This window comes from Mya arenaria, chromosome 13 (genome assembly GCF_026914265.1).
Source record: "Mya arenaria isolate MELC-2E11 chromosome 13, ASM2691426v1".
NCBI lineage: Eukaryota > Metazoa > Mollusca > Bivalvia > Myida > Myidae > Mya > Mya arenaria.
The window spans coordinates 37608765-37628773 of record NC_069134.1 but is presented as its reverse complement, the minus strand read 5'-3'; the positions used below and the strand labels follow the sequence as shown (position 1 = coordinate 37628773).

Sequence of the window (20009 nt, the reverse complement as noted above, 5' to 3'; positions counted from 1 at the left end):
AGACCTTGGACCAAAATTCCTACTCCCTGGTTAGGCCTAATTCCTAAATATAATTAGCATGCATAATTTAATATGTACTGAAATAAAAATAAAAAATTCATATCGTACAGGTAAGTCTTATCCTAAACTTAAAGCAGAGACTTGTTTTAATAGGCTGATTTACTGGTAATGCGAGTTGTAATATATGTTGTTGTTTTTCTTGTTGGAAAAGGGGTGAAATTGGTGAGCACCCGACCTCACCCAGCCCTTCAAATATCAAAGCAAACCTGTTACCCGTCCATAATACATAATTTTTTAGATGTATTTGTATTATTTCCTTTCATCGCCTCCACTCATGTCGGATTTGGTCTTAGTCTTAGGAATATCTGCATTACGTTATACTGTAAACTGGTACCTCTGTAAAATTAACAATTACAGCGAGAATAATTGTAAAGTATGGTACGGATTAACTACGGGAATCACATCATGTCTGTAGGGTATGGGTTTGAATTGAGACGCTTGGAAAATTAAGTAAGGTAAAGCGTCTCTTGACGTTTACAAATGACGGTTTGTTTTCTTTTTTTATCAGTAAAAAAAATAAAGTTGTTTGCATCCTCCATTCACAAAATTGGATACACAGATCACAATAAATCAATAATATTCATACCTTTTAAAAATGTGTTGCATCTTGCTGCTGTGTAATGAATTTCACTTCAAAATTGTTACTAGATTGTCAGTGGGCAAGTCGTTTCATGATTTTTATGATTTTTCAGTTATTCTGCGATTAATCATTGAGAGATATGCACTCAAATAACACTTTTTCATTATATATTTATACTTTTGTTTAATTTTAGCTGTATTCACTCTGTCGTAGACTTAGGTGTGACCACTGTGGAGAATAATACCAACCATGAGACGGAATGCCGGAGCGACAGCGGCGCTTCTCCAGAAAGCGAACAGCCAGCTACGTGGAGAGAAAATAGAAAAACCTGAAGATGAGTTGAATGTAAAAACAACATTTCATTGTTTGTAAAATTTTAGTACTTTCACCAGACTTTAAATGATCTTTTGCGTCTATAGTTTTAATTTTTTTTTAAATTATTTTTTTTGGCAATCCACTACTTGCCTTTATTGTGTGTTAAAAATTACTGTATATGGTCTAGGACTATTTCAATCTCATTAAACTTGTGCCACACATTGATGTGTGAATTATTATTGATAGGTTTAAACAAGATGAAACAAATGTGTAACATCAAGTTAAGCAATACTTTCTAATAAGTACTTTATATAGAGCATGTATGGTTCATTCACTCTGTTAGATCTTCAAATACTTTGTAGGCCTACATCAGCTCATTAACACAGAAGACAGTGAAATCTCAAAAGTCTGTCAACTTTGAAGACCTTGGGGAAAGCATCTCTATAAGCAGTGATATTGAAGAAGTTAAACCCCAGGCAGTTGCATCAGTTGGAAGCAAGTTCTTGAAAAAGAAGCCTGGCCAAGATACAACAGACTCAAGCCCAGCAGGAAATAACAATACAGCTGGCAGCAAGTTTTTGAAGAATCCCCAAACATCTGCTGTGTCTCCAAGTCCAGCGGCTTCAACAGTAAAACCCAGGTATGTACAGAGTGAGACAATTTTTACAGAAGTTTTGATTGACATTTTTAGTGTTTCTATTTTATGAAGAAAAAGGCTAAAGTTGTATTGTTAAAGATATAAAGTTGATGGTAGAGTCATGCAAAATTTCTAACCTTTCAACTATTCAACAAATTCTTATAAGTTATAATTGTTTTGTGCACATTATAGTGCCATCAACATATCAGTACATATGTAAAGCGTATGTCTCATTTCTCTGGCTGTTTTTTGGTGGGTTATTTCTCTCAATTTTCTACGAATAAAATAAAAAGCTATTAAATTTTACAGGTATGGTGGTCAGTCTGCAGCCAGTTCAGGTCAGTCGTTTGGTCGCCCAGGCAGTCAGCAGTCAGGTGGACGGCAGGTGTCAAGCGCCCTGGACAAGGCTTCAGCCTTGACCGGCAAGTTCCAACAGAAATCTGCTGTCAGGAAGTCGTACACTCTGGACTCGGAGAGTGATGAGAGTTATGGCAACTTGAAGCTGTCAGCTGTTGGTGATCAGGTATTGTATAAATTGCCAGGTTGTTACAGTTGTTACATTCACTGATTACTTAACAATATTGAAGATAATCTGATTAGGCCTTCCTATTCTTGCTCATTTCAAAGACATTGGCATACCGGTAGTATTTTTTTTATTTTTCAGTTTTAATTCGACAGGTTTGGGTCATGAAAAATAGGAGCAAGCTCACGCAATAAAATACATTTTTTTTTAAAAAGATGAACAAGCAAATACAAAATAATTTTGATCCTATTTAATTGATAAAACTTATAAATGTATAATGATAATCCTGATTTAATTACATTATGCATCCATTAAGTGTAGATTAAAGGAATAGACAAGCATATTATTAATTTTATGTACCGGTTTCACTCTTTGGATGTCATAACAGAAACATCTTGCTTCATAAGAATGCATTGTTTGGCTTATTTTAAGCGTAAAATAGGAGTGGTTGAATAAAAAATTAAACATTTGTTTGGCATTTTTTGAAAAATAGGTACAGTTAATCTGTTAAATGAATCATCAATTTGGTGTGGCTTTATTATGTAATTTAAAAATTGCCTCTTGAAATATAAAAATGTTGCTAAGAAGAGGACTTTGTGTTAAGTAATTAAATACTTTTTACTCACTCAATACGTGAGTAAACTATTTATTCACTAATCTTAAAATACAAAAACACAAACAGTTTAGGAATTGGCAATGTATTTGGTGAACATGTACACAGGAAAAGACAGTATTAGGATGCTGGAAGATTGGTTATATAGCGTCTTAGCACATCTGGATCGTAACCTAAGTCAATCATGGACACGTCGCCCTTAGAGTCAGCAGCAACTTTAACAGCTAGTATCTTGGTAAAAATCATGAAGCACCTGGAACAAAACTGAATATAAGGTGAATCTGAAATCATAAACGTAACTTATGTTAGGGACTCACAGTGGGAACTCTGTAAATGAAATAAATAAACACATTAATAGAACACATGATACAGCAAAATGAACCTGAAAATAGGGATGGGATGTGCGGGAAATATGATCAAATTTATATCTTCACTTTCAGACATTGTAAAAACCCTTCTAATGTCACCAAATACAAACCTCGAGTGACGAAAACAGAATAGTTTTCCCCATATACCAACAAAAACACAAGGAAATCATGTTACTCGTGTCCCGCCAAACTAATCCACCTGAATACTGAAGTACCACGGGTATTTGAACCAATCTCCTGAAATCAATAATGTATATATTTTTCAAAACGTGAATAATTGTATTTTCAGTTTCAAGATAATTAAACACTTTTCTTAGAAATATTCCGTTGTAACAATTTCCACCTAACATCAGTTTAAAGGCACTATTTCACTCTCAATTCCAGCTGTCAGACTCAGTCACAACTGAGAGTGCGAAGATTGGACGAGATGGTGGGAAGTTCCTGAAGAAAGCCACTCCCTCCCTGGCAGCAGCCACACCCACTCCGGCAAGGGAGACAACTAAACAAAATGAGGCAACAAAACCAACACAGCCAGGTTCGGGCTGGCGGCCAGGACAGAGTGCTACAACACCACAAAAGAAAGGTTATTGTGAACAACTTCGAAATAAATATTCAAACATTATGAAATAATTTCAGATTTTAAACTTGTCCTAAATTTAAGTTTGGAATTTTCTGAATTTGAAGAAATTTAGAATGCGTTTTGTGAAATAATCACTTATGGTTTGTGAAATAATCATTTATGGCTATTCATATTTAAAATTGGAAGAGAAAGGCAAATAATTGATGGCCATTAATTCTTTTAATTTGTTTTCAATATTCTTTTTTTTATGGCGGTCATGTTTATTTGCTATATGCTCTGAATGCATGATATCAGTATTCAAATATTCTGACTATCAATAGATATTGATCTTTCTCCGTCCTCCTTTTATCTCGCACCATGACTTTGAGCTGTTCAGGTCACCTGGTGTCCTACCCTTGGGTCGTTAGTGTTGGAGATGGATGGAATAGATTTCTCCCTACTTAGATGTGAGTGACCTAGCCTGACATTTAGAAATGAGTTGCAGAACTCCCACTTTCAACTTGGGTGACATCAGCGGGCTGTCAAAATCAGAATGCCTGCAAACCGGAAATCCTGAAAATCCCACAACAGCCAATCAGATATCGTACATATCTTAAGTTGAATGCCCCCTCGGCCAAACATCAGACCAAATATGTCACAAGTTGATGGCTAAAATCCAAATCCCTGTATACCTACATTTCTACACTCTGGCTTTCAAAAGATTGTTGACAGTTTTCCTTCCGTTCAGCTTCCCCCTTCCAACTGAAGAGCTCTATGAAGTACTCAACCGATGTTATTCTTACCTCCGAAGAGGAGAGCCTGGCAGAGTTTGTGGGTGGTCTCCCTTCCTCCTCTGACAGCATGGATAAACCAAAGCAACAGGTTTAGTTTTATGTTTTATAACTGAAAAAAATGCCCTATATCAATCGATATATATCTATAAACAGTAATAAGAGGATGTGACTTACAATAAACAAAACTAAAAAATTGTTGTATAAACTATTTTTAATCTTACAACTATTTCATGGTATTACAAAATGCATGGATAATCCAGTTTCTCCATCTTGATTTTAAATTGTTCATAAAATGTCAGATTTATTTACAAGCATATCACTGTTGACTTTCTGGCCATGTTAACTGTGCATCATGGTATATGTGTAAGCTGTAAATCACTTAATGTGTTCATATCTTATTCCAGCACAAACGTCGTCCAGCTCGGCACACCCCCTCCCCACCACTGAAAGTTGGACGTGGCCACCGAAGCCCCTCCCCTACTGGTCAACCAAAGCCCTCAGCTAAGACCCCAAGCAAGCATCGCTCCCCCTCACCCCAGAGTAAGCCTCCCATGATTCGCCGTACCCCCTCCCCGAGCCCCAGGGCAGGGGACAGGAACTCCCCAGGGTTAAGGAGAAGGTCCCCCTCCCCAAGAGTGTTGAGGTCATATTCAGATGATTCCAATGTAGCAGACTCAATCATTGACGAAGTGGCGGAGGAGTTTGACTTCGGAATGAATGGTATGGTATAATAAACAGCTATAGACTGGTGAAAAAGAGTATATTTAATTGATAGCATATATCAGCAAAACTAAATATACACCTCTTCACCAGTCTATAATATATATTATTTAGGGATTTTTTGACAAATAGTTACGTTTTAGTATTTTAAATAACATGATTTGTTAACAGGTCTGCTCATAATTCTACAGAGGCTACCATTTTGGAGAACTGGCTCTAAACATATCAGATTTGAGCAAGCGCATCAAGTACATGTCAGATATAAATCATTCTATTCTGTTGTTTATCTAACTACATGTACATGTATTGCTATATTGCTCATAATCCTATCAGACTCCATGCAATCTCCAAGAAAACATGTTGGTAAGATCACTGCACTCGGGTGGGAGTTTATAGCTGTCAAACACGACAACCCTTGCTGATCAGATATGGTTCTAATGTTTACATAGCCTCAGCCTGTCCTTTTTTTACTAGCCGAGATATAGTCATAATCATTTATTACCTTCGAAGAAAATAGTGTACAATATTTTATAATTATGTTTCAAGCGATAACGGTATTGTAATGATACTTTATAGGGTGTTTTTGTTAACAGTATTGCAGTTTAAAATGTGTTCGTGTTAAATTTAAATAAAATATAGTAAGAAAATTTTCCTGTATCTAAAAAGTTATTAATTTCAACAGAGTATCAAACTTCAATTGTATAGCTGATCAGCCAGGGTCTGTCTACCAAAACAATTATTTTCTTTAAGTAGTTGACACGTAAGATTCAAACATCATGGTAGATTATATTAAGTTCGTGTGAAATGACTTAATTTGAGTTCACTGTTTTATTTAACATCTCTTTTTTTCGAAGAAAAAAGTCGAAATATTGTGGTAGCCTTAATTCTTGTGCCTAGTGGTCAGAAATTGGCTCAGGGAGAGCAATATTTGTTAAGCATATATAGAGCTGTTTTTTCTACCTTCTTTACCCTGTGCGTAGGAGAGTAGTGTGGTTTTCTGCAGCATGCAAAAACTATTTAATTTTAAGCCATTTCTTAAAAACATTCCAGATATTTTAATGAAATTTGGTACACATGTTGCCAGAAATAATACACATATGTATAGCAAGGGCCATAACTCAGATTTAAAGCTGCAATCTCACAGATTGACCGTTTTGACAACTTCTTTATTTTTTGTCTTGGAATGAGTCAAAATTTGGTGTAGATATCTGGAGACAAGTGATACAAGACTGCTGACAAAATATCAGATCGCAGTTACTCATATTCACGTTTGAAAATTGCTATTTTATTGCTAAAAGCGTTACTTATGCTTTGTGAAAAATGAGTTTGTCGGAATAAAACAACAATGTTAGAATGTACATGTAAATACATGAGAAACTGCGATCTGATCCTTTGTCAGCAGTCTTATATCACTGTATCACTATATCATCTCAGACATTTACAGAAAAATTGGCTCATTTTAAGACAAAAAATAAAAAAAAGTTGTCAAAACTGTTAATCTGTGAGAGTGCAGCTTTCAATTAGAGTTTTTTCCCTCATGTTAGACTGAGAAAAAACAGGCAAGCATTGACATTCGTTATGCAGAATTCTAGTTTCAAATGATATTTTGAAAGAAAGAAAAATAAAGAACTACTAAAATAGTATGATATCAGTAAACTATAAGAGGCACTACCTTATTTTGGTATGTTAAAGGTTTTGTAGCTGACACCATATGTTTTGTTTTTTGTGCTCTTTCTTATAAATTGATTTGATAATACTTTAATATATCACATTCTTGGTGATATTTTACATTTAACAGAGAATAGTATCTCCGTAATTTCACGTGAAAAGCAAATTTATATAATGATGAACATCCCATTTTTCTTGTGAAAAAAATTGTGTTTTTCTCGTGATTAAGGCAGTACCAGGTAGTCAAGATATTATTATAAAACTTTTTTCCATTCACAGTGATAATGGACCTTGATGATTTGGGACCTACAGTCGAGGAAGACCTCCCACCAAGACCCGAGACCCCGCTCTCCCGCAGTGACTCGCCTGTACGCTCTACTGCAAGAAAATCATCCAGATCAGGGGCCAAATCACCGAGTCAAGGAAAGAAAAAAGATAAAGGGAAGAAATCTGTTGAAAAAGATACTTCCCCGTTTAAGGCTAGTGGGAAAAAGGACAAATCACCATTTAGAGCGAATGAACCTAGCCAATCACCGTTTAAAGCAAATGACAGAGATTCCCCATTTAAAGCGAATATGGAAAATAAATCTCCTTTCCGTGCGGCTGAAAATGCGAGTCCCTTCAGGGCAAGGTCAGATGATTCACCATTTAGAGCGAGTAACGAAGGGTCAGTGTTTAAATCTTCGCATGTAGAGAATTCTCCTTTTAAATCAGGCAAAAGTTTGAAGAAAGGAAAAGATAGAAGTGAAAAGTCAGAAAGGTCTGATGGTAGGTCGAAAAAGAAGGGGAAAAAGTCGGAAAAGTCTGGTAAAAAGAAAGACAGTGGTAAAGATGATGACTTTTTCGGTACATTTAATCTTCAGACCGTTGATGACTTGCTTGGTCATCAGTCAGGAAAAGACAGTGAATATGATGACTATGTTAAAAGTGAAATTGAAGAAGTGCCGAGTGAAATTTCTGAAATACACACTGAGCATACTAAAACTAACATCAGATATGATGACAGTGCAACTGAAATACCGTCAGAAATCGAAGATGTTCGACCAACTGTGGCAACATACACTGATGATTTTGACAGTGTCTCTGAACGGATAGGTTACAGCAGTGATAGGCGTTACTCTTCGGCGTCGGAAGTGAAAACTCGATACAGTGGGGAGGATTCGGTGGCCAGTTATACGGAGTACAGTACGGAATCAGATACCGAGACCTACACAGAGACAAGGTCAAAATCAGAGCAGTCAGAATATGATTCATATTCTGAGGACTTTACTAAAAGGTTAGCTTCATTTAAAACTTGTAGGCTAAATATAAGACTGATCTTTTATCTGTCTTACACATGTTTTGTAAAAAACGTCTACCGGGTACTATTGGCATCAAATATTGCTGATGTCAAAGAAACCAATGTACATGCTATAAGTTTTAAAGGTGAGTCAATAAGATTGTTCATATTTGATTGTCAGAATACTTGAGGAATACAAAAAATAAATGAGTAGAGATTAAACCTTTTCGCAAATATTTTTTATTTTAATCAGATTTTAGTGGGTAATTCTTAATCAAAGCAACAGAACTGCAAACTTGTTTAAAATACAGGAAATTTCACCACTTTGATAGCGTTAGCTTAAATTGAAAAAATAATAGCTGGCATGAGTGGACATCCCTTCAAACCCTCCACTCCCTACATGCCTTATGAAATTTCAGACAGAAACCCCAAGGCCCTGATTCCTCAAAAAAAATTAAGCCTAACAGACTTAAGTGGCTTATTCTATTCAGTGAAATTTCTATCTTTTACCTGATTTTGATAAATAAAGCTTTATGTTCTTTATGATTATCAGACAGATAACTTTAATAAACAGTCATAAAAAATTCAAAAAAAGTAAATATTTCACGAATTGAAGAAGAACAAAAATAGTGAGCTAAGCTTAATCCTGGTATAACAGACTTAAAAGCGGATGGTTAACAGTAGGTATAGATGAATATGTCAAAACATGATCAATTGATAGTAAAACTTGCATTTCATATATATATATATATATATACATGTTCCTTTAGCATTAAACTACACTATCATTGATCAAGCTAACATTTTCTAACTTATGTGGTTGTTTTTTTAAGCCTGGTGCCCTCGAACACCACACGATCTGACGTCACCCCCAGACCACCTCATGGGATGGCCACAGAGGGAGTCCAGACCTCTCTAGAGGGGCTATTGTTCTCTTGGAACCCGCAAGGGACTGGGCTGTCATTTCCAGGTGCGCCCTATGGGCTTGGCTTCGTAGACCCCACACCCATAGCAGCACACATGGTCTCAGCCGATGCACTTGAAGGTGAGTGGATTTAGCAAAGATTTAAAGTTTAGTAAAGGTTTAAAGTAAGTTTTAAAAGATTAAAAGGCATAAGGCTGTTTGATTTTTATTATAAAAAAATCAGAAAAAAATAACATTTTGTTTAAAAGTATGTTGAAATATACCCAAATGTATACATAATAATTTATGAACATAGATACGTGTTTAAAATCACAAGGCTTTGTGATTTTAGTTATAAAAATAAATCAGAAAAAAAAAACATTTTGTTTAAAAGTATGTTGAAATATAACTTAATGTATGGTAATAATTTATGAACTTTTCTGTTACCAAAATTTGTCCAGCAAAGTCAAATCGGTCTAGACCAGCAAATTGTTGATTTTCAGAAGCTGTGGTTAAAGTATTTGAAATCCTTCTGTTACAGCCATGACGTCATATAGCCCAGCCATGTTAGCCCTCCATGACATGTTAAAGTCACAGCTGGACCTAACGAGGGAATTTATTGCCATGCAGAAACACATACAAACCCAGACGACAGAAAAAATCCAGCCTCGGTACCAGTATACTACACTCGAAGATACTAAAAAGGTAGAAATATTTTTTAAACAATTGTGAAACAAGTTATTACAACATTTTATTAATCATTCTTGCTGGCACTATGTAATGTGAGAGTGTGGTCTTGTGTTGTGGGGGAAACTGGAGTACCCGGAGGTAACCCACTTGTCCTGCTTGGAAACCACAAACCAAACTTTCATGCGCCCAGGTCGGGAATAGAACCCAATCGCCTAGGTGAGAAGCGAGTGCGCTAACAAATGCGCTAACTGGACAACGAGGTAGAAATACATAGACTAATTGTGATTGAATTTTGTTTTTATAATTTATAAGAAATAATATATACATTTACATGATGTCCATGATTTTAAATCTTAGATCTATTGAATGACAATGCCATAAAAAATTATTATTCAGTTTTGAATTGAAAATGCATACATACTTGTCACAGGGCTAATTGTTCAAAACTTTGTTAAAGTTGACATCATTGTTAACGTCATTGATGTTAACTTTAATTTTTTTACTGTTCTGGAAGTTAATGGATACACTTGTGATCTGAAGTATTTCTAACAAAACTTTAGACAACTATTTCTGACAGCTGTACCTGTTTTATTTAATTAATGAGCTTATCATGAAATTATTCACATATAAAAGTTAACAATAGTCTTGTTACAGGTATTCACGTTGTTAACTTAAACAAAGTTCCGAACATTCGACCATTGTGTACGATACTCAAAACTATTTATAAAACGTAATTTGTTGTGTTCTGATTATTTTTGTCACTTTAAATAAAGTAGTTGTTATGTTTTCATAGTGAAGTTTCATGTTTGCCTGTCAAAAATAAGTACAGTTGTACCGGGATCCAAGATTGTGATTGAAATACTGGTAGTCACCAATATTTAGGCTTGTTATAGTGGTTTAAATTGAGACCTTCCATGTGTGTATACCACGTGATAAATAATGTCATAAATGCTAAATCGGATGGCAACATTGTGCTTTGAATGATGACTTCAAACAAAGATAACTTTTCTTTTTCTTCACCATTTAAATCAAACAAAGGGTCTATGCTGCTCAGAGAGCCCTGCATTCGTTTTATTACCGAAGTTTGATTAGGTGATTAGTTTCCTCAAACACTTTGAGAAACCTGTTTACAAAATAACTGGCGGTTTTGTGAAAAGGTTTCTTGAAGCATTTTAAGATAACTAAACATTCAATCAAACTCTAGTAAAAGAATGAAGGCGGGGCTGAATAAATAGTAGTTATTTTTGTTTAAAGTCTTCATTTGAAGCAAAATATTGCTTTCCGCATGGTAGACGTAATTTATCATTTGTATTTTTTTCATTTGTTCTTGGAAGCCAAAAGGTTGATGTATTTTGAAAGTTGTGGTGTCTTTCCATCTGCAATATGATTTTGTTTTTACCTTGGTTTAAACACAAAAGCTGTTTACAAAATTCCCATGAAACTTTGTATGCATGTTGCCAGTGACACGACTCAAATGAGTAAAAAGGCCCTTAACTCTTGCTTTAATTATTGAGGTGTGATGCCACTATTTGACGAATAAAACAACAACAGTGAGCGTTTGCATCTGCTTACAGATCACTACGTGACTTGCTTTTAGTTTAAACTTTAAACATTATATATTATACAACAATTGTGAAGTAAGTCATGATTTATACTAAGACACTGTCATTGGCTCAATGTTGCGCAAGAGTGTGGTCTAAAATGTATTGTTGGGGAAACTGGAGTGCCCGTAAAAAACCCACTTGTCTGGCTTGGTGTCCACTAGCCAAACTCAGGCTGGGAATCGAGCCCGGGTGGCCTTGTTGAGAAGCAAGCGGGCTAACAGAACCACTTGCTGTTTTATATTATTCTGTTACACTTGAACTTTCTAGTCAATTCCAAGTCCTTTGTTTCATTTCAGTATATCAAACAGCACAAGAAAAAGAAGCTTTCCTTTAAAGAAGCCCTCAGACTTGTGGATATGGACACAGCACGGCAAGGCAAGCGATCCTGATGTCTCTCAAAGTCATTGAAATGGATTCAAATTTTGATTTATTTTGTTATAGGCTAGGATGATGAAGTAGCATTCACACTCCTATAATGGACATTCTTGCATACCGGACGTGTGTTTCCGGTCATGTGACCGGTGCTGGAAAAACTCATCTTACACCCCCCATGTAAGATGAGTCACGCAACAACGCGCCACTTCTTATTTCTTTTATTGTGTATTTTATGAAAAGTATATTATGCAATTTCAATAAAGCGGGATCAAAAATATAAGTATACAATACTTTTAATTAAAATTGAAAATAAATACTCATAAAAGCGTGATTTTAAAGGAACTATTTGACGGTGATAGTGATTTAAAATTACTGCGCTTTATGACGTCAGTACACAACATCGCACGCGCTTTTTAGTGAAATGTACAAAAGTGCGTTTTCTACGTCAATTTTTCCACAAATTCATAATTTTAGGTATGCAAGAAAAAATATCAATCATGTTTTTCCGGTCCGGATAAAAAAAAATCCGACCCTTGGGCATGCTGCATGACCAGTAAATTGGCAAGCCTCGTTACCGGCTTACGCGCGTGCCCTCGGGTTGGATTTTTCTATCCGTAACGGAAACACATGATAGATACTTATATACCTGTATGGAAAAAGCTGTCTAGTTATATTCAATTCTGTCAGCTTTAGACTCGCAGCTTATGCAATCTGTCTGGTGTAAGAGTCCTGGTGTAATGGTATTATATCACCTTGATTTTACTTGAAAGGTTTGTTTTTCCTGTGTTTGCTGTGTGTTTTTTAAAGGCGCACAATATAGGCTGATGCCCAAAACATTTTTTTCAAATTTTAATGCATTAGTGTGTTCTACTGATTTGACTTTTATGTTGAAAACAAAAAAATGCATATGATTAAGGTACAGTTATAAAATATATTAGCAATGTCTTGGTTCTTTTTTTACTGGGGATTTGTGTCAAGTAGCTATTACTTCAAAAAAACACATTTATAAGGCTAAAGTTATTTATCTGTAGTTAAATCGTCTGCTTTTTTGTTTTGAAGGCAAGAATGTGAGTGTCAGGCTGTTGTATACAAAAGCTTTGAACAGTGATGATTTTGGTACTGTTTACCATAGGCAGTAAGTTGCAGGTTGTGTGGTGAAAATGTTTGCGTCAATGCTCTGTTTGCAAAAATAATATATTGTTTCATGATAATCCACTTTGTCAATATCATATCTTGTTTACGGTATTATGGCCTGCTATACGTGTATGATGACCAAATAAAAAAACTGTGATATTTCTAGTAGAATAGAAATTGTTTTTGATATCTTTGATGTCATAACATGTATTTTTTACACAGACACTCTAGTTTTTATAACAAGTACGGTAGTCCATTGAAATAGAAAAATAAAGAAAACATATATATGTTTTGCACTCATTATTCTTCAAGATAATGATCTACTGTTATTATGTCATATTCCTTGATTAACATCAACATGACCCGTAGCTGTCCTATTTCAAGGTTACAGCTGCAAGGGGTTCCTACCCTCTAAGTTTCATGAGCCTATGACCTACCGTTCCATAGATATGCTGCAAGGGGTTCCTACCCTCTAAGTTTCATGAGCCTATGACCTACCGTTCCATAGATATATGGTCAGTATTTTCATTATGGTAATGGAGGTGACCTTGACTTTAGGCTAAGTTTTGCTGCAAGGGGTTCCTACCCTCTAAGTTTCATGAGCCTATGACCTACCGTTCCATAGATATATGGTCAGTATTTTCATTATGGTAATGGAGGTGACCTTGACTTTAGGCTAAGTTTCTCAATTTAAATATATAGATCTGCTAATGATTGACAACATAAATACATGTGCTAAGTTTCCTTTCCATTTTACAATGCAATTATGTTAATTCAAATAATGGTGGCCGTAATCTGTCTCTGTCAACACCAAATTCAATTAGACACTTAACGGTTATTTTAGTAATCAAAAACCTGATGTCTTTCCCTCTGCACATCATCTCAATATGGTGAACATTTGTGGCAAGTTATTTCAAATCCACCAATAGGCTCAAGAGATATGAAGCGGGCACTAAATGAAGTCATTTAAAAATTAACCTTTGACCTCTAAGTGCGACCTTGATCTTGAGCAGAGGTGGTTTTAACATGTGCTCGGCGCATCTCATTTTTAGAGACTGAGCTATTTCAAAAACCTTTGTGGTTTAAGAGATATGGAGTGGACACGGTATGTGGCGGACAGACAAATCGATAAAAGCAAAGTCTCCCCATTTATAAGGGAGACATAACAAACAAATTGGTAATTGACTATGATGGTCAACCAAATAATTTGCCATGATACTATATAACCATTCTCTTGTTGCATCAGCAATAATTCAATATTGGCCTCCTTAAACAGGCATGTTGGTAACTGAGGTTTGTCAGGCATTTCGACTACATCTTGTTTGGACCAGCAAACAAAAACTTGTGAACAGTTTGATATAGGAATATTTGGTTGCCTTTAACCAGTGAATTACTCCATTTGTTCAAGGGTCAGATGGTCAAGGTCACAGTGAACAATGTTATGAACATTTTTTAAGCATAACTGGAAAACAATACCACATTAGTCCAAAGACCATGGAACTTCAGTGGTACAACATGTAGGTTTGCCCTTGACCAGAACATGACCCCTGTTGATTATGGGCTCAGGTCAAGATCATGGTCAACAGTGTTATGTTAACTCTGTCCCACAACAAGTTTGAGAACTTTTTTAGAATGCTTTCACCCAAAGCCATGAAACTTCATTGGTAGATTGTTGTGACCAGATTTCAGTGTTTGGTCAAAGGTCAAGGCAAATGCTGTTTGGACAACATTGACAGTTGACTGATTGAGAATGGCTTCACAGAATATTGTACTCCACCAAAACATGACTAATATGGTCAATTCATTTGATCTCTTTAAACCCTAAATACGTAGTCTAGCATATCTTTCTGACAATGCGGCACTCGGTGTGCATGTTTAACAAAAATCTCTCGTTGTACATATTGCTTATATATGCTATGCATATGACGATCATGAATTTAAAGGGACTAGACACCAGATGATACAATTGTAAGAAAAAGAAAATTGTCAAAAACTAACATAAAAATTACATCGTCTTGTACAAAACATTAAATCTTACTTACTGATGTATCACAACGCTTACGACACTTACATCTTTCGCAGATTTTTGCGCCTTTTTCCTGTTTGAAATTTACCGGGGTTGTCTACCATGTATAGACAGCAACATGACTGATATGTTTATTATTTTATTCATGTAACTTGACGTATTACCGGCCTTCTACTTGCTTGCATTGACAATCCTAGAATTGTTTTGAGAAACTACCGTATTTGCCAACTTTGAGACCATCTGGTGTCTAGCCCCTTTAACTCGTGAGCAATAATAGCACTTCACAGTGAGTGTCACTGCAACCTTGACCTTTTATCCAGACTCCATTGTCTGTAATACACTTCCTCAGGCCCTCAATTCTCAAAAATTCTTAAGCACAACAAGCTTATTATTTTAGTGGCTTATTTTATTCCGCAAAATTTCTTACTTAGTTTCGCTTTTACTAAATAAAAAAAAATAGTTGATCGTGATTATCATCAAGACAATTTTCATTTTAAGTCCAAAACTCTTAAGAATATCATTATTGTGCAATCCTTAACACAATAAATAGTGTGTTTAGCTTAAACCTGTTATAAGGGGTTTAAGCTGTTTCAAAAAAATGGGGCCACGTTCATAAAAAAAAAAAACCAAAGTGCTTCAACAATTTTATTATAAAAAAGGTCTAGTATTAATACACATTTCATGGCGTTTACATTTTCGTAAATGAAAGGAGACATATAAAAGATCTGCATTGAATGAAACACACATACAAATCACATATTCATCAAGAAATAACATCATCAATTTAGTGACTTCAAACTAAGCATTTTAAGAAGTGAAATCTCAATGAGTAGACCAAGTTTCATTACTTTCTTTCTTGACTAGGTACAATTATAGCCAGCTACTTTACTAGTAAGCCTTATGGACATTCTGGACCCAAGCATTAACTTCCCTGCAGTCATTTGTATAAAACTGGTTAAATGTTTGGTTTGGTCAAAGTTATCCAAAAAATGATTGATTGGTCAATATTTATCCAATGATAACTACTAACCAATCAGATTGTTTTAATGAATCAACTAGTGAAAACATAACCTGTGGACAACTTATCCAACTATTATACAATTGCTGCTGCTCTTTTTCTATTTGTTAACTTATTATATTTTTAACCAAAGAGCTATTGAAAATCAAGCCATTGCTTAAAGCTGCACTCTAACAGATTGAAAGTTTTGACAATTTTTTTAGTTTTTGTATCAGCTGTTTTGGGCATCAATGCCTTCAATGCATTCATATAGGATAATTCACAACAGAACAGATCTCAATTTTTGGAAAGCTGCGTAAGTAATTAAATATTAATTTTTTGAACATAAATATGAAACACTGCAATATGATATTAATTGTCAACAATCTTTTATCACCAGACATTTACGCAAAAATTGGCTAATTCCACAATAAAGAAATAACAAGTTGTCAAAATAGTCTTAATAGTCAATCTGTGAGAGTGCAGCTTTAAGAAAGGCGCTTATGCGGTAACCTCTGTCATCACAACATCACATACTTATCATAAAACGAGGATCTAAGATAAGTTGTATTTGCATTCAAGTCCTGAGATATGGCGCAGCATTGAGTAAAAAAACAGCCATTAGTCTAGGGAAGTTTTCAACAATACCATGCGAATGTATTTTACTATTTGCATGCATAAATGCTAAAAAAGTATTCACTTAGAGCTGTAACAAAATACTGGCAAATGGGGATCTTAAAGTGAGTTCCAACAAGTCAAACTGACCTGACACGACATGACGCCAAAGCCACCATAAATATTCATAACTTTTAAACTGATTGAGAGATTTATGGTCATGTGATAAACTTGAACAAAAAGTGAAGCCTGGAGTTAGATTCAGTATATTTGTGTTAAACAAAATAGGATATTATCAAGTACGGTTTTAAAGCCGCTTTTTCACAGATTGACCGTTTTGACAACTTTTATTTTTTTGTCTTGGAAAGAGCCAATTTTAGTGCAAATATCTAAAAACGTGATATAAGACTGCTGACAAAATATCAGATTGCAGTTTTTTATAATTACAATCGAAAATTGATGTTTTGTGTCTAAGGTTTTAAGAAGAGTTTTTCGGCAGTTTTCTGAACTATTGCGGTCTGCTCTATTGCGAGTTATCATAAATGACTGAATTGAAGGCAATGATACAAAAATCAGATAAGACAAAAAGAAGTCAAAACTGTCAATCTGTGAAAGTGCAGCTTTAATCGGAATAAGCATCATGACAATTGTTAAATGCATGGAACTTGGCTATCATAACGGGGGTCTCCATAGCTTATGGGTTCTATTTACAGGGCACTGTTAATAACTAACAAATCCAATATTGGATAACAAGGTAACACAACAAAAAATACAACAAAATAAATTATCCGTTATCACTCAATGGGATGACTGTTCACAACTTTGTTAACATCATCGTCGTTAACTTTCAAACCTTTCGAAGCTCCGTGATTCTCATGGATCAACTTCTGATTCGCAATACTGAAGATAACTGTTTTAGCAGTACAAGTTTTATTTAAAAATATGAGCACACCATAAAATATTTTACATTTAACAAGTTAACAACGATGTCATAAATCATGTTGTTAACTTTAACAAAATTTTGAACAAACTGCCCAATAACTAGCTAATCTAATGCTATTGTGGATTTAAGTGGTCTTAACATTTGAACTATTTGTTTATGAAAAAACGAGACTATTTCATTTCATAATAATTGCATTGAAATATTACAAATTTCACATAATAAAGATCATCACTGATTTTTATGTACAAGAACATGGGAAAGTAGTTAGTTTGCTTTCCATGTGAATAATCAAGGTATTTGTTCAACCCTGATGATTTCTTTCAGAAAATTGAAAGAATTGTGAAAATATCTTTTCTATGTCGGAGTTGAAGATTCAAAACAAACAGAAATGAATTTGTCGATTTTAACTGGCCATAGATTTACAGAAAAGAAAACATCATTTAAACAATTGTACATTGGTTGAATTTTGTGAATGGTGAGTTTAATAATCATGATTTTTACAAATCAATTAAGGCCACAAATTCAAATTAAGTTAAAAGGTCATTTTTCAGAAATTTGCCAACATAAAACAATGGCTTTGGGACTTTTGATTTTAAAGCTGCACTCTAGCAGATTGACAGTTTTGACATTTTTTTTAGTTTTTGTCTCTAATTTTGGTATCAATGTTTTTAATTCAGTCATATAAGATAACTCACAATAGAACAGATCTCAATTGTTTAGAAAACAGTGCCAAAAAATGATTCTTCTTAAAGCGATAGTAACGCTTATAGCTATTAAACATCAATTTCTGAATGTAAATATGAAAAACGATCAGATCTTTTGTCAGCAATCTTGTATTACTGGTTATTTAGACATTTACCCCAAATGTTGCTCATTTCAAGAAAAAAATAAAAAAAATGTCAAAATGGCCAATCTGTGAGAATGTATCTTTAAACTGAACTTAATTCGTAAAAAGGACCAAACAAAATGAAAACAATCTACATTATTTTAATTCAACATGAAAGAGAACTGACATTCTATTTTCCATACTCGACATTATCACTTTTTAAACATAGAATTAATATCAGAGCTTAACAAAACAATGTAATGTACGAGCATGTAAATAGCCACGATCGTCCATAATAAATTTTCACCAATGAGTGTAATGTAACACATTATCTCTCCCTCAATGACATTGTGATTGTTTAGACAGTCTATGCTGTATACTTAATCATTTTTACGACACAATCACATTTAATTGATGTGTTCAGAGTTCTGCCATTCCTTACCATGGGTTATAAGGGATAATCTAATTCACCACATTTTAAAACCGTAGATCTTTTTAAGTTGCCTCATTCTTTTAATCAAGGCTTGTCCCTCCGTTTCCATTGTAACATTTAAAATTCTCAATGACATTAGTCATGGGCAATCATCAATAAATAAATATTTGCTAGATTTTTATCCATGAACTTCATTGAAGACTTAAAGCTGCACTCTCACAGTTTTATCATTTTTACAACTTTTTTATTTTTGTCTTGGAACGAGCAATTTTTTGCGTTAATATTTGCAAATATTGATAAAAGATTGCTGAAAAAAGATCAGATCACAGATTCTTATATTTCTGATCAAAAATTAAGTTAGAATTAACCGTTACTAACGGTGTAAGAAAAATGCATAAAACATCAGTTTCTTAACTTAAATATAAAAATCTGTGATCTTAATTTTTGTCAGCAGTCTTAAGAAGCTGGATTCCATTGGTTTTCGCAAAAATTGGCTCGTTCCTAGACAAAAAAATAAAAAAAAATGTCAAATCGTTCAAACTGTGAGAGTGCAGCTTTAAACGCTCACAAAAGTTTACACGATCTACAGCACTTAAGCCATGACTTGTCGTATTGGTAGATCCGGAAAAAATAAACCCTCACAAAAATTTAACAATATACAGCTCTGAAGCCACGACTCACTGGAATATTATCGGTAGAACAACCGGAAAAATAAAACCCTCACAAAGTTTTAACAATCTACAGCTTTGAAGCCATCACTTATCGGATTATTGGTAGCACCAGAAAATAAAACCCTGACAAAGTTTTAACAATCTACAGCATTGAAGCCAGACTTAAGGGAATATTGGTACCACCGGGGCACCATACTGAGCAATGGTAAACATTAGCAGACCTCTAAACACACCTAATGATTTACAATGATACTCAGTGACACAAACACTAACTAATTCTACAATTTTTATGTTCTCTCTTCCAAGATCAAAGTCTCTTGTGGACACAATCTCAGGTCTTCTAAAGTTCTTGTGATATCTTCACTTGATAACTGAAATAAATAGCAAGGACATGTGAAAACAAACATAGTTCTTAATTTTTAGGTGGTGTCAGGGAATATTCATTACTTCTGTGATAGAAAATATTTTTTTCATTTTAAGAAGAGGGCGCAAGCAGGCAACATACCGGTACTCAATCTTTGGAATTTTGGTTCATTGGTTTGGTGAATTACATATAAAAAAACTAAAGCTATCAGGATTGAGATGATTTACCACAGACACTGCTTGGACACAGAAATGGTTAAACGCCAAGATGTGAAATTAACAAGTGAAATGTGAAAAAAATGGCCTACGCTG

General features: G+C 34.6%; 2 protein-coding genes across 4 annotated transcripts in view; one reads left to right on the top strand and one right to left on the bottom strand.

Annotated features, from left to right (window-relative positions):
- Positions 1-526: 526 nt before the first annotated feature.
- LOC128213090 (serine/arginine repetitive matrix protein 1-like) lies at positions 527-13069 on the top strand. 3 transcript variants are annotated; one of them, XM_052918616.1, is made up of 12 exons: positions 527-546; positions 854-985; positions 1318-1595; positions 1902-2115; positions 3481-3679; positions 4404-4537; positions 4854-5169; positions 5503-5532; positions 7117-8113; positions 8950-9161; positions 9562-9725; positions 11611-13069. In XM_052918616.1, the coding sequence occupies exons 2-12, from the start codon at positions 890-892 to the stop codon at positions 11701-11703; spliced, it is 2733 nt and encodes a 910-aa protein (XP_052774576.1). In that variant the 5' UTR covers positions 527-546; positions 854-889; the 3' UTR covers positions 11704-13069. The 3 variants fall into 3 exon arrangements, with proteins under 3 accessions (XP_052774576.1, XP_052774575.1, XP_052774577.1); XM_052918615.1 differs by having other exon boundaries at positions 834-985; XM_052918617.1 differs by lacking the exon at positions 5503-5532 and having other exon boundaries at positions 834-985.
- Positions 13070-15481: 2412 nt separating this feature from the next.
- Positions 15482-20009, bottom strand: part of LOC128214045 (FAS-associated factor 1-like) — a 28853-nt gene continuing 24325 nt past the window's right edge. The window contains exon 17 of the mRNA XM_052920278.1: positions 15482-19705. Coding sequence (XP_052776238.1) covers positions 19622-19705 — 84 coding nt within the window. The 3' untranslated portion in view covers positions 15482-19621. The remainder of the gene's footprint in view (positions 19706-20009) is intronic.

What these genes read in the sequence shown, in the direction of transcription:
- LOC128213090 (XM_052918616.1), top strand. Translation starts at nt 890, where the DNA reads ATGAGACGGAATGCCGGAGCGACAGCGGCGCTTCTCCAGAAAGCGAAC. An exon ending in TGTCAGCTGTTGGTGATCAG is followed by an intron (nt 2,116 to 3,480) that starts GTATTGTATAAA and finishes TCTCAATTCCAG; the next exon opens with CTGTCAGACTCAGTCACAAC. An exon ending in TGGATAAACCAAAGCAACAG is followed by an intron (nt 4,538 to 4,853) that starts GTTTAGTTTTAT and finishes ATCTTATTCCAG; the next exon opens with CACAAACGTCGTCCAGCTCG.